This window comes from Gobio gobio, assembly GCF_949357685.1.
Source record: "Gobio gobio genome assembly, chromosome: 8".
NCBI classification, from domain to species: domain Eukaryota; kingdom Metazoa; phylum Chordata; class Actinopteri; order Cypriniformes; family Gobionidae; genus Gobio; species Gobio gobio.
Window position 1 is genome coordinate 25,069,059 of NC_137114.1, and position 14,717 is coordinate 25,083,775.

Consider the following 14,717-nt stretch of genomic DNA (forward strand, 5'->3'; position numbering starts at 1 on the left):
TTAAGGGTTAAAAAAAACAAAAAAAAAGTATTAGTACAGTATAAGATTTTTTACCTATCCCTTTCATTGTCGCAGGAACACTAAAAAAAATCATAAATGTGTTTAGCCTGAGCTGAGGAGTGAAAATGAATATCATGGCCTCAATCTATCTGCAAATGAATCAGCTGATAAGCAATTTCACAGGCACAGTCAGCATTTACACACCTATAAAGAGTCATTAAAAAGGACTACTATATTATAAAGATTGCCCATTAAGCAGCATTAAGTATGCCAGATCGGTAACCAATATGCATCTGCATGTATAATATATCAGAGATAGGTTCATGAAATGTTCATACGAGTCCATGACTGTTAACTTAACAGCTTTGACCATATAGCCTATGAAATGATCCACTCAAGAGCTGATATCCTCAAGCCTGGCAATGCAGACGTGACTGGAGCGAGGAGTTTATGATTAGCAAACACAACGATCAGAGGTGCTTTAATCAGATCCTGCTATGTCACTCTCCCGTAGGAGTGCAAAATCACAAATGAACCCTTTTAATATCTCAATTGTTTCAGTGATGCTAAATGGAGAGCAAATTGACTCTCTTGATTTGTAGATTTCTCTCCTCTAGAGTTTCAGAAGAGATCTCATTAATGTTTCAAAATGTGACAAGATACCAAATGACCTGCGCTATTATATCAACTGTAATTTATACTATAAGTCAACAATTGTCTCAAAAATTAGGAATATATGGCATTTTTAAATAAAATAAAAGCTATGAAAGAACATCTGTCATCTGCGCTTCCAATCCACCACTTTCTGACTAGTTGGGGTTCAGAGATTCTCGGTTGCCATGGTTATCGGTAGCAAAAATCTGACTTTAGCCATTTTTTTTCCCACTGTACACTTTTGTAGGCTATGAACACAGTGGAAATAAACAGCACTGATGTCCTATTTACTGAGAGTTATGGTGAGAGAAGGAAGCATGTAGCGATGGAGATCTCTCCAGGGAAGAGCAGGTGCTCTATCTGTTTTATCATGTATACATTTGTCAAGCAGGATTCCAGGAAACTTCTGTCTTCGCCTGGTTTGAGGTGATAAAAGCGAAAGCGTAAACAGTGCTGGCTGGTTGAATTTTTGCATGCCTGAAGCCACTGTTTGATCAAATCTGGTGAAGAATAACTCTCCAGGAACGAGCAAACCTTACCAGTATGTTACCTTAAAGGCTGACATGCTGGTTCGCGTCTTCAGTATGAAATAAATGAAAAAAATAGTCAGCAGTATTCATCTGAGGTTGATGAAAACATGTCTGCTTTTGTGTTTTGAACATTGTTATACCTGTAAGCTAAGCGAGAAATTAATTGCGGGTAGGGTAAAAATGAACATTATTTTAAATTATGTTAAAATTAGGGTAACATTTGTTTTATCTTTCTTGATATTCAGGGCTCTATCATACACCCAGCGCAATGTGGCGCCAGGCGTGACCCAAGTGTTTTTCCCTAGTTTCAGCCTGATGCAGTTATCATTTTCATGTCCTGGGCCACAATGTTTAACCCTCTGGTGCTCTTCGGTCATTTCAGACCGGAAAATTTTCTGATTTGAAATGTTAAAAATCACAGCTTCATCGGAATGATATGAAACTTGGTGACTTTTCTAGCATTAGGTATGTACACACAAAAAAATTGGGGTCATGATTCGAGCATGCTAATTGGTCGTAAAAAAAAAAGTAGCGTTCATTGTCTTCGGTCATAAATGACCGACCATAGGAAATGAATGGGAAATCTGCAAAAACACAAAAATTCACAGAATTTGTGCGTGTACAATCTACAAATCGGCCACAATGCTGAAAAAAAGTACACAGCAGTAAAGGGGTGACACTCTAAAACATCAAGAATGTGATATTGACACATTCACTCACGCACACACGCACACTTATACACACACACACACACACACGCACACGCACACCTATGAAAAACTGAACCTATGAACCACATTTGGAATTTTGAAATCACAGCTTCATCAGAATGATATGAAACTTGGTGACTTTTCTAGCATTAGGTATGTGAACACACAAAAAAATTGAGGGCATGATTTGAGCATGCTAAGTGGTCGTAAAAAAATTACTCCCACTTGTGCTCTTCGGTCAAAAATGACAACATAGGAAATGAATGGGAAATTTGCAAAAACACAAATTCACAGAAAAAAATCTATATTTATAACAAAATAAAAATATATACAACTTTATAATAAATAGTTTCTGAGATTTTTTTAAATATATATTCAAATCCATCAAAAAAAATAATTAAATGTGTTCAAAACAGAACTAGGGAATTCTCCATAGAGACATCTAGTGATTACACCCATGGTTGCATGATTTCTTAAATAATTTCAAAAGAGGGTGCTAATCTGCCTTAATAAAATTATTTTGAAGGCCTAGTCTCTATTTTAACCGGAAATACTGCAATAATAATAATAATAATAATAAAAAAAAATGTTGAATAATTTTCAATGGCAAAAATAGACCATAATTATTGCATAAATATTAAAAAATACCATCAAATCATCTCAAAATACAAAATTAAAAAGAAAAAATATTATTGAAGAAAAATAAATTGCATTGGTTTTACTGGGGTGGAGGAAGATACATTTTTAGGTGTCCGGTCACTTATGACCGGGAAGACAACCAATGCAACCCCTAAACAAAGAGCACCAGAGGGTTAAATAGCAAATGCATTTGCGCCCATTTGTGCAGTCATGGGCATACTGGTCTGAAAACGAAGTGTGTTCAGGCCCATTGTTGGTGCATTGCTATTTTGAGGCAACTGAAATGGACTGCGCCATTGACCAACTGAAACCTTTTCTAAAGTCAATGGCCCAATATTTTTTATTTAAAGAGTGTGTTAGAAATATGTAGATATATATGTGGGTTCACAACTTACGTACACTGCTTATTACACACACAGGGATGCGCAGCAGCAAACAAACATTTTTAAATATGAAAGAATTCTCCTTTCTGGAGAAGTGTTTAGTCTGTCTGCCCGCAAATTCCGCCATGGTTTATTGCACGTTACGCCAAGAACGTGTAAAATTCTCCCCACCATAGAGAAAACAATATGACATACAAGAACATAAAAATGACAGTAAAAATACATAAATATTAAAATAATTGTATTTTGTAATCTGTATATTGTTGATGAATTGTCATGACGTCCCCAGATAACAGATATTTCACAAGCTTTACGAAAAAGTTAAAAAAGTACTTCATGCTAAGTTAAATGTTAAAAAATATGTTTTAGCTTATCAGATCAGAGACAAGTTATGCTTGCGAATGCGATGCTATCAACAAAAGCTCTACAACTTCCATTGAGTCTGGAAGCCTAACAATCTGCAGTGTGTAGACTTTAAATGACATACTGCATGTTTGTGAGTACATGTTTTTGAGCCAATGCATGATTTGCATGCCATTTGAATGTTTTCACCATGCCAAATGCTACTTTTGAAGTGTCTGGGTATGTTGTCACGGCAACTGCTTTTTTGTACAGACAAGCTAGCCATTATTATATATTAGTGGTTTATGGCACTAACATTCTAGCATGTATTTCTGGTGAAATTAGTTGATTGCCACATTGTAAAAAGCTGTAAGGTACTACAAGTATTTCTGAATGGCTAAAATTGCAAGTACCTGTTTTCTCAGTTATTTATATAAAAGAACAATTTATATATAAAAAGAGTTTTCCTTGTTTAAAAAATGGAATGCCAAAATTGATCCTTTTCAAAAAAGTGTTACATTTTTGTTACATTTTCTGAAAGAAAGAGTTTAAGGACAAATTGATGTGTGTGATTTGTCGTTTAAGTAGGGATCAAGTTGATTGGCTGAAATATTGGTATTTTTAGCAGCTGTTTATGCCTGCTCAGAAAAGTTGCTTTTTTAAAGCATAATTTGTATATTTTCCATAATCATCTGTTTTTTTTTTCTTACATCTCACTATTACAGTCTTGGTTGCACTTTATGTGGCCATTAATTCAGCATTTACCAAATGTGCACCACCTCCCTGTAACAATGTCCTTTATATGAGTTTTCTTAAAAGTTTGATCAGTTAAGCGAAGCTCATAAAACTCAAATGTTGACTCATAAATGTCTTGACTATAATGTTTTATTACCTTTCACTGTCCCCCTTCATTTTTTGCTTTGAGTGCCAAATCAGCGGATTCTGTATTGAGCGGTTCTTACTTCCATTCCTCCCTAGAGAAATGGAATCGACAAACTAACACTTCTTATTGCCATTGTGTTTAAACCTTTTTCAAAGAGTTATTAATTCCATATGTGAGCATCTACTTTGGGTGGAATCATAGCGTACATTTTTGAAAGAAATTACTACTTTTATACAACACGCGTGCCATTAAATGAATCAAAAGTGACATTAAAGATACATTTATGATATAAAAGATTTGTATTTTCAAATAAATGCTATCCCTTTGAACTTTCTATTAATCAAAGAATCCTGAAAAAAATGTATTCACAAAAATATTAAGCAGTTGTTTTCAATATTGATAATAAGACGAAATGTTTCTTGAGCAACAAATCATCATATTAGAATGATTTCTGAAGGACCATGTGACACTGAAGACTGGAGTAATTCAGCTTTGCCATCACAGGATTAAATTACAATTAAAATATATAAAAAATGAAAAACAGTTCTTTTAAATTGCAATAATATTTACTATTTTTACTGTATTTTTGATCAAATAAATGCAGTCTTGGTAAGCAAAAGAGACTTCTTTCAAATACAGGAACGTAGTTATTTGTAACTTTTGACCAGTGGTTTATATATAAAATACTTTTCATTAATCGTGATAATTTTGTGTTCAACAGTTCAGTATTTAAATGTAGATTTGGGTTCACATTTGAGGATGTGCAAGCACGAATTACCCTAATATTTACACTCATGCCAAATGGTTGTTTCATTAAAATATTTCAATTAGCGTCCGTCCAGGCATTTTAGTGTTTTGAGCTGTTGTGACTCTCAATCGGTAATCTAGACACTGAAATTCAATGCAAATTAACAGAGATTAACTGTTCACTGTGAGCGATTCCCGTTTGGCCTGAGAGGGAGTGCTTTCTTTTACCATGAGTGTCTAATCTTTGATTTTTATGCCTCCATTTACCTCTTGTCGCACAATGGATGCAAATTACTTCTGGGATCTAAGCATGCAATTAAACACCTCACTTCAGATTGTGACGAGCTCTGTGATTAAAGAAGAGGGTGTGTGTGAATGGGCAGGCCTTGCCTGGCAACACGCTAACAGTTTTGCACTGGTTATAACTTAGCAAAAGTGATATTGAATGATATGTTTTACAGTTTAGTGATTAACAGAAAACAAGAACTGCAGTGTTTATTTAAGAAAAATATTATTTTATATCTTGTTAAAAGTAATTTTAAGTTAAAAAAACGGACACAACCTCTTGGCTGGTGTTAGAAAAAGCAACTGTCCTCAACACAGCATGCCGTGCACACACTGAAGGAAATATCCCATTTGTTTTTAAAGAAAAAGCTGTGCTGCAGTGGATATATTTTTTTACTTGTTCAGAAGATTGATTTTAGCCATTAAAAGCGAATTAGTTTTTTATGATTCTGTACTTGATTCTGTGACTACAATTCTGTGTAATGTAGGAAAAAACCTCTAGTGTCTCATTGATATGCTGGTACACTTCACTGCGTTTTCTTTAAAACAGAACAAAATCTATGCAAGTCTTATTAGAGCAGTGAGACTGCCCATTGTAAAGCAAATTAAGTTTGATCAAAACAGACTGGGCTAAATTCATGATAATTTCTAAATGGATGTGCTGTGTATTTTATGTTGATCTTTTTATATTTCAAATAAATTAAAGGGGATAGTTTACCCAAAAATGAAAATTAGCCCATGATTTGCTCACCCTCAAGTCATCCTAGGTGTATATGACATTCTTCTTTCAGACGAATACAATCAGAGTTATTTCAAATAATGCCCTGGCTAATTCAAGCTTTTATAATGGCAGTGAGGTCCAGTGGGTTAAACCATGGAACTGATATGCAGAAGGTTGCTGGTTCGATCCCAGCGGTCACCACCAGTGTTGAGCAAGGCACTTTACTCCAAGTTGCTCCAGGGGGATTGTCCCTGTAATAAGGGCACTGTAAGTCGCTTTGGATAAAAGCGTCTGCCAAATGCATAAATATACATATATAATAAAGGATCACGTTCAGATAATTGACACATTGGAGGGCACTCAGCTAACCAACAATAGAGGTATATATACGCAGCAGTCTTACCTCCGTTTGTTGACAGTTATCAGCATCCCTCCACCCCTTCTTCTAACCACACTTACATACAAATTCCGAGCTTGAAGCCCTCCCCCTGGACAGCATGCCAAATTCACATTTAAATTTATTCTTTATAAATGATATGTAAGTGTGAACTTGTCGTACGCGCGTTCACGAGAGACTGCCGTTCCAGTGTATATGACGTAGGACGCACCGGTGAGAATATGCTAGTTCTCGCGAGAACCTAGGTTTGTTTTGCTCTCTGCGTTCGTCACTGAAACTTACGCTACGCCTGCGTCCTACGTCATACACTAGAACGTGAACGTCTCTCGTGAAATTGCGTACGGCAGTTAGCGGAAGTTAGAGATTGCAGTTTGTAAAGTTTTAAATATGGATATTTTTCTTACACAAACGCATCGCTTCGCTTCAGATGAATCTTTATTAACCCCCTGGAGCACTTTTATGATGGGTAGATGCACTTTTATGGACTTCAAAACAGCCACTGCCATTATAAAGCTTGGATTAGCCAGGGCATTATATTGTATTCGTCTGAAAGAAGGATGTCATATACACCTAGGGTGACTTGAGTGTGAGTAAATCATGGGCTAATTTTCATTTTTGGGTGAACTATCCCTTTAAGTGGTCACATAAAGTAAAAGTTTAACATTTAAAATCAAGCCGATACAGTAGATTTTGTCAGGGCTGTCAAACTTTCCAATTTTATTTTAATTTTTTTTGTAATCCCCTCAGCATAAAACTTTTAAATAAGCAAAACTGTTATTGGTGTGCCTCAGGGTTCAGCTTTGGGCCAGATGTGTTTTCAGCTGAGACTTCAGAGAAACATTTTTTTTTCTGTTCACTCTTCATACTAATTAGTTTTTAGGAAGCAGACACATGCTGCATACCTTCCTGCTATAATAATACATTTAGTCTGGCATTAAAGCAGGACCTTGTTCTATTGTCTTTGGTGAATAAAAACTCATTTGCTCCATTGTTGTACAGCAGATAGTATGAGTTTGTGTGTCGTCTGCCGGCTACTTCTCACAATAATGCTTTTAAAGTGTTTGTTGGAGGTTTCCTTTTATCATATGCATGTTTAACGTGGATATCTGTCTTTTTTGCTATTATGATTGATTTAACATGCTGTGCATTGCTGTGCTCTATAATTGTTGCTGCTGTCTTCTTCACTGTCAATCATTGCACACATTAGGATGTTATAAAAGGCTGAGAAAGCTGACTGATGGAAGCTTTCATAAATGAAATGCCTGTCTTTTTTTTTTTCAGCGATGAGACACTGTTTATCGCTTCCTCCACTGCCTCTCGTCATTCTGTTTCGGTCCGTTAGTTAGAGAGTACAGCTCTCACACATCCATGCAAACCACTCCTCAAATAAAGGCTGCAAAAATAATGTGTGGTTGTCATGACGCCCATCAGCTGTTCAGTTCAGAAATGAATACAGTAGACAGAAGACTGTCAGTCAAATCAAAGCAGCAGGACAATTACATAGATAGCTCATTTAAGTAGCGTATCTGAGCTGGTTTTGTTTCAGGACTTAGAACATTGACAGTTTTGGTTTCTAAATATTTCTTGAATTTGAATGGTTTCATGCTCTTGGAAGCCAGGAATTCACCTTACAAAACATATGTTTATCATCCTTTAAGTGAACCCATACTTAATTTTTTATATTTTTACATTTTTTTATTTTATAATAAAATAAATAATATTTTTTACTTTTAACATATTCATATTCATGCTTTTGTGTGTAAGGGCATGTCATGCATCCTGTCCATGTTATCGTTGCTTGCTTGAAATAACAGATACATTTGTGGCATAATATTGAGTTTAATTAAAGGTACAATATGTAAGATTTTTAGATGAAAATATTCTAAAACCACTAGAACAATGTTAAATATTTTGTTGACTTGTGTACTTACATTATCCCAAATGTTTCCAACAATGTTTAAATCCACAGAAATCAGTTGTTTTAACCAGTGTTACAGACCATGTCCTTGCGTCATAACCATAGAAACCACAAACAAATAAAAGACACTATATATATTCTGTGTTTTATTAGACAAGTGAGCAACTGTTTGAGCAAACTGATCATTGTTATACATTTTAACGCGTTTAGTCGTATTGTTTGAATCGCTTGTTTTCTTGATTTAGACGTGTTTTACCACGTCTCAGAGATAACGCTATTTTGGCTAACATAGCATAATCAGAGAGAGCTTTATCCATCATACATTTTAAAATTCATTTAGCAACACTTTAGTCATCCAGCTTTTATTAATATGATATTCTAATATCGATCTAGCTTACCATCTCTCTCATAGCAGCCACTGAGCGAACTCAGAGTAACTTTATAGTAAAGTAACTTCATAACATAACTTTCAACACACTCAAATCTATTTAATATGATTGTTTTAACCTTGTAAAACAGCGCTGCGTTACCCCACATACGCAACGAAAACAGTGGAAGCAGTCAACTGCAGCATGAGCATAACAAAAACGTCAAGACAGTTGTTTCGCGCAGGTCTCTCTCATAGCATTCGCTCCCACGGCCATTAATAGGACTTTAATACATTCCCTCATCCATGAACATGATTTCTGCCCGGGTCCGTCGGATTCCTTTCCATCGGCTGTGGAGGTGAAGCTCCCATGATTCGATGCTCATTCACAGCGTCATCAAGCTACGCCTTTCTTTTGAACAAGCTACCTCTAGCGGCGAAAATTACATATTGTGCCTTTAAAAGGACTTACTTATAAGCTGACAAAAATTGGGGATGTTTGTGCCATTTTATTATTTGAATTTAGTATATTTTGCTTCTCTTGCTGCAGAGTAACTCTGTGACACATTTTTGTTGAGAACCAAATATCTAAGGGATCTGAGGCGCGACAAGAGTTAATTCCTGCCTGCCTACAAGAATACCCAACAAGTTAGCCTGAGTTGTTGACTCTGGATAATGTTGTAAAATAAGCCACAAGAAGCAGGGGTCTATTTTCCACATGTGTGCATCGCTGCTCTCTGAAGAATGTGCCTGAAGTTTTCCCATGTGACCGAGACAAATCTTGAAATCTTCAATTTCATGCTTGCTTAGTCCTTGGAACACAATTATTGATTGGCGTTTATAATTCCGTAAGGATGATTGTTATGACCGGAAGAGGGCTGGGAGGATATTGTTGTTGAAACATCTGCTTTTTTAAAGTCTATGCAACTTTTTATTTAATCAATACATGCAACTTAAATGAGTTAATACATCAATTTTTTTTTCTTGTTTTTGTCTCACCCTTATTCACTATGGTAAGCTTAATTTAAGTGTTTTTTATTTTAGACCTATTGGGATGTATTCAACTATATTACTGATCTGCCTGCATTGACTCCATTGTATGAGAACTGAGCTGGACGATGACATCATTGTTTTCTCCAGAGCTGTTGTATAGAATTAATAACTAATGATTTTACAACAAAAATGAATCAACACTGAACTTACGTAAGTTGGACAATGACACTGTTTTCTGTGTTGCATTATTCACCTGTTTATCACTGCTTTGAAACAATATGTGTTGTAAAAAGTGCTATATAAATATAGGTGGCTTGACCTGACTGCATCTTGTATCCATATAGAGAAAAGTTGCTCAGGCTACTTTTAAGCGTATATGGTGTGAGAGTGGCATAGGTTAGTTGTCACAATGAGCGAGAAAGGTTGACATGGAGCAGCTAAATCTCCAGGGAATCACCCGTTTAAAAAAATAAAAAGGAGAGGAGAGTCTGTTGGCAAAAAGAGAATGCGACAGAGCTCGTAGTAAAACTAGAATCAACATTAGCATGGCTTTTCGGACATGGCAAGAACTGAGGGATTTGAAATGTAAAAGTGACGCAAAGATGGCGTTTAAAGGTGAGTTAGGAATTTATTGAAGAGATAATTTGCCATATGCAGAGTTGAATATTAGACTGCTGTCACTTTATGCACGGATCCAATATTCCGTTTCTCAACTATTTAACGTTCCAAAACTGACTGTGTTGAAACCTTTATAGTAGGAAGTTGCCATATGGCAACAATTCATTTCTACAAATTGTTTTGTGTTTCAAGAAAAAAAATAGAATATGCACTTTAATTGGGAATTAAAAGTGCAGGCCTTAAAGTAGCCAATGATGAGCTGTTTTTAAGTCAAATGACATTTGAATGTCCCTCCAAAACTCTCTTTTCCCCTGTCACCCTCACACGGAAGACACCTATTAACCTCATTTCCCCACTCAGATTTTTTATACATAGTAGTATGAATAATATAATTGCGGTAATTTATTTATTTGAAGTACTATACACTCAAAAATGCTGGGTTAAAAACAACCCAAGTTGGGTTGAAAATGGACAAACCCAGCAATTTAAGCAAACATTTAACCCAACCGCTGGGTTAAAACAACCCAATTGCTGGGTTAGTCCATTTTCAACCCAACTTGGGTTGTTTTTAACCCAGCATTTTTTAGAAGTGTAGTATATTTGTATTTATGTTTAAATAACAAAACCATTTCTTCTTTTCAGAAAATTAATAAAATAATATTTTATGGAAAGGTCAATAGGAAGAGTGCAGAGTTAGCGCTTCCATGTGATGAGAGTGAGGATGAGTTAGCCAGATTATAGGGAAGGATAGGGATTAGTGATATATCGGGCCGATATGTACGTGTATCGGCATCGGCCGATACAAGGCTGCTTGTATCGGCCGATACAAACATTTTTTTCCCTGCATTATTTACAGACAGGCGTCCACAGGCAGCTCTCACCATCTTCAAACTGTCTTGCTCTTCCTCCCTCGCGCATATTAATCAAAATCAATTGAGAATTGACACGATGGTAAAAGGTCGAAAGACTGAAGTTTCACGTGGAGCATTGGGAGATTTTTTCCTGAATTACCACTGGTGTTGCTCTACAAGAGATTCAGTTAAGTGCACCTACACTCTAAAAAATGATGGGTTAAAAATAACCCAAGTTGGCTTGAAAATGGACTAACCCATCAATTGGGTTGTTTTAAGCAAACATTTAACCCAACCGCTGGGTCAAAACAACCCAATTGCTGGGTTAGTCCATATTCAACCCAACTTGGGTTATTTTTAACCCAGCATTTTTTAGAGTGTAACCATTAAATGACTAGGTGGTAAATAGTTTTAAAATTAAGTATAGTACAGTCAGTGTGCACTTTATTATGCTGCTTGCTTGTTGATACTGTGTGCAATAGTGTAATTATTTTATTTATGCTTAAATATTTATTTTCACCACTGAACTCTTTTTTCTTGTTCTACCTCACCTGTTTTTACTATTTGTTAAATATAGTTTTTTTTTTTTAGTTCAATAAATGTTCCTTTTTTAAATTGTACATTTTAAATTGTTATCATCATGATCATTGTGTCATTTTTATGTTGTAAATTAAGGGAGCAAAAGCATTATCGGCTTCAAATATCGGCTCAAGAAAATCGGCAGCCCGTATCGGTCATCGGCTAAGGCTGATGAAAAAAAATCGGCATCGGCACTAAAAAAAATCCATATCGGTCGATCCCTAATAGGGATCTACTTATTGTTGGTTTATATGCATTAAAGTAGAAAAGAAAATCATAATTGTAAAGAAAAATTACTTTTTTGACCATTTTCTATTGTGGGCAACATTTCCCTAAGTACCCCCCCAAAATTTGTATGATTTAAGTTATTTCATGCAATAACAACGTTTTAAAAAAATTCTATGATTAGAACATAATGCATATTATAGAGGGTTAACTGAATACATTCATTTTGTGTGTGTTTGACCGTTTAAGCACAGTAAGCGCTTTTTTGAAGCTGTTTGGGAGACAGCTTTATGTGCACTCATAAGTGGGCACTTATGATCAGTGGTGTGCACTCTTTTGGTGTGAGCACGAAATTAGTAAAATGATGTGCAATACAAGCACTATTTAACCAGAGGCGGGTGTGTGTCGCTTCGCCGTCGGAGAGAAGAGAGCAAGAACGTGCAGATGAGGTTATTGCCTGCACTATTGGCTACAAAGCGGACCAGCTCGGAATCGGAAAGACGTGAGACTGATCGGCCGGTCACCAGTCCGGGCCGATCATGTGGAAAAAGGGCTGATTCCAGTCCCTGGCTGGTTGATCTGTGCATCTCTAAGCACAACCAAAATAAAGTTCTTCTGCAAAATACATGCAGTTTTGTTTTTTTAATTGCAAGAGGGCCAAATGTTGTATAGTCCACTGTTATGCTATTTGTTGTCACAATTGGTTCATTTGCGTTTGTCTGAGTCAGTCTGACGTCAAACAGACACTGAAAACTCTAGTATTAAAGAACAATGTCTTGTTACTTATGATTCTAATCTATTCCATGGTCCTTTTCCCTTCTGTTTTTTTCTCTCCCCTTATTTTTAACCCTCCCTTCTGCTCCAGCTGGTTGGTGGTGAGTTTGACCTGGAGATGAACTTCATCATCCAGGATGCAGAGGCCATCATCTGCATGTTGGAGCTGCTGGAACACTGTGAAGTCACGTGTCAGGCGGAAATCTGGAGCATGTTCACCGCCATACTGCGCAAGAGTGTCCGAAACCTGCAGACCAGCACTGAGGTTGGCCTCATTCAAAGGCTATTGCTCAAAATGAGCTCTGTGGATGACATGATCGCAGGTGAGTGGGCTCGACCTGACCCCAGAGTGTTAGAATGGACCTCTTGTAAAACCCATTTCTTTCTATTTTCCTGAAGCTCTATAAGTGGTTCAGCTCTGAAATGAAAGACGTGCAAAAAAATGTTGGAGAAGGTGGATTTTGCAGATTATCGCTGAAAAATTACTTAAAGTTCAGTCTGTTCCTTGAAAGGGAAACATTTTTATAGCTTCCAAAGACTTAAATAATGCCATATGAACTACTTTGATGGTGTTTTGGAACTGGGATCACTATTAAAGGGAAAGTTCTGACATAATTTACTTACCCTCATCTGAGTGATTAATGACAATTTATTTAGGTCAGCTATTTATATAAGTTGAACATTGTGTCACTCCAAAAGTACCGCAAACAAGCATGGTGATCATCATTGGATTCAATTGCAAGTTTGCTTAATTTATTAAAAAGGAATGTGTATTTTAGTTTGAGATTTGAGATCAAGCTGTGTCATTGCAAAATCAGATTTACTTTAAACTTCAGTACATTGCATATTAAACGGAGCTTGTTGTTTATGTATCATAAAAGGTCAGCCATACTCTTAAATCGGCTTTGTAAGATATGAGCAATGTCTTGTAGATTTCTTAGACGTCCGAGAGCGATGCGAATCGCTATGAGTGAAAGAAATGTGGATTACACTGCCATCTTCTCAGCAGTGGAATTCATCATAGGCATGAAGAAGAAACAGGGAGAAAAATCTCATTAGTTGCACCCTCTCGTAATGAGATTGAGTGGCAGTTTAGAGCAATATTACATTTTAGTTGCTGTTTATGAAAGAATAATAATGTTTTTTGATTAATTCCGTCTATAATTCATGGCCAACATCTTCTGCATTAATGCCATTTTTCACAATCAGAATCTTTTAAGAGGCAGAGGCGGTGAATTGCCTCATGGAAGGTTTCAGCAGCAATCTTGTTGAAACTCAAAATTAAAGTGTAAAATGGCATTAATTAACATAAATTCTCATGTTGAGTGTTTAACCTGAAACGAAAGCGCTAAGTCAACTGTAGGTTTTTTTTTTTCCTTTATGGCAAAGCTTAATTTTCAACATCCATTACTCTGATTTTCAGTGTCACATTATATTTCAGGTATATGTTGATGTGGTGCTTAAGAAAAAATTATATGAACTGCGCATTGTGAAAAATGGCATTTAATGTATGCATATAGAGGAAGATGTTGCCCATAAATTACAGAAGGAATAAATTATAAAAAAACAAACGTTCTTCTTCATTCATAAATGCCATATATATATATATATATATATATATATATATATATATATATATATATATATATATATATATATATATATATATATATATATATATATATATATATATATATATATATATATATATATATATATATATATATATATATATATATATATATATATATATATATATATTCTCTTTCGAATGGAAACCTTGTCTATCCTTGCCAGGATAACGGTACTTGCCTGACCTCATTGTGCCAAGTGTAAAGTTTCATTGGTTAAATATTTTTAAAACCCAGAGACAGACGTAAAGGGTTAGTAGTAATGATTTATTTAAAAAAACAAAATGGAGATTCGTCTGACAGTGACGATATATAGTTATTATAAAAATGTGAAGTTTACTACACTACATTCGTAGTGTTCCAACCTTTTCCTGCTTGAATATCCAGTTTTATTCCAAAATATGCAATTTTATGGAAGTAAAATTGGTTATTGCGACTTTAATCTGTATTTAACCTGGAACATTTCATTA

General features: G+C 35.6%; 1 protein-coding gene across 1 annotated transcript in view; it reads left to right on the forward strand.

Moving 5' to 3' along the window:
* The window catches only part of nbeab (neurobeachin b), a gene marked incomplete at its 5' end in the record, with an annotated part of 373,184 nt that overhangs the window by 89,770 nt on the left and 268,697 nt on the right, over positions 1-14,717 (forward strand). The window contains one exon of the mRNA XM_079823731.1: positions 12,708-12,939. Within this exon, the coding sequence (XP_079679857.1) occupies positions 12,708-12,939 (232 nt within the window). The remainder of the gene's footprint in view (positions 1-12,707; positions 12,940-14,717) is intronic.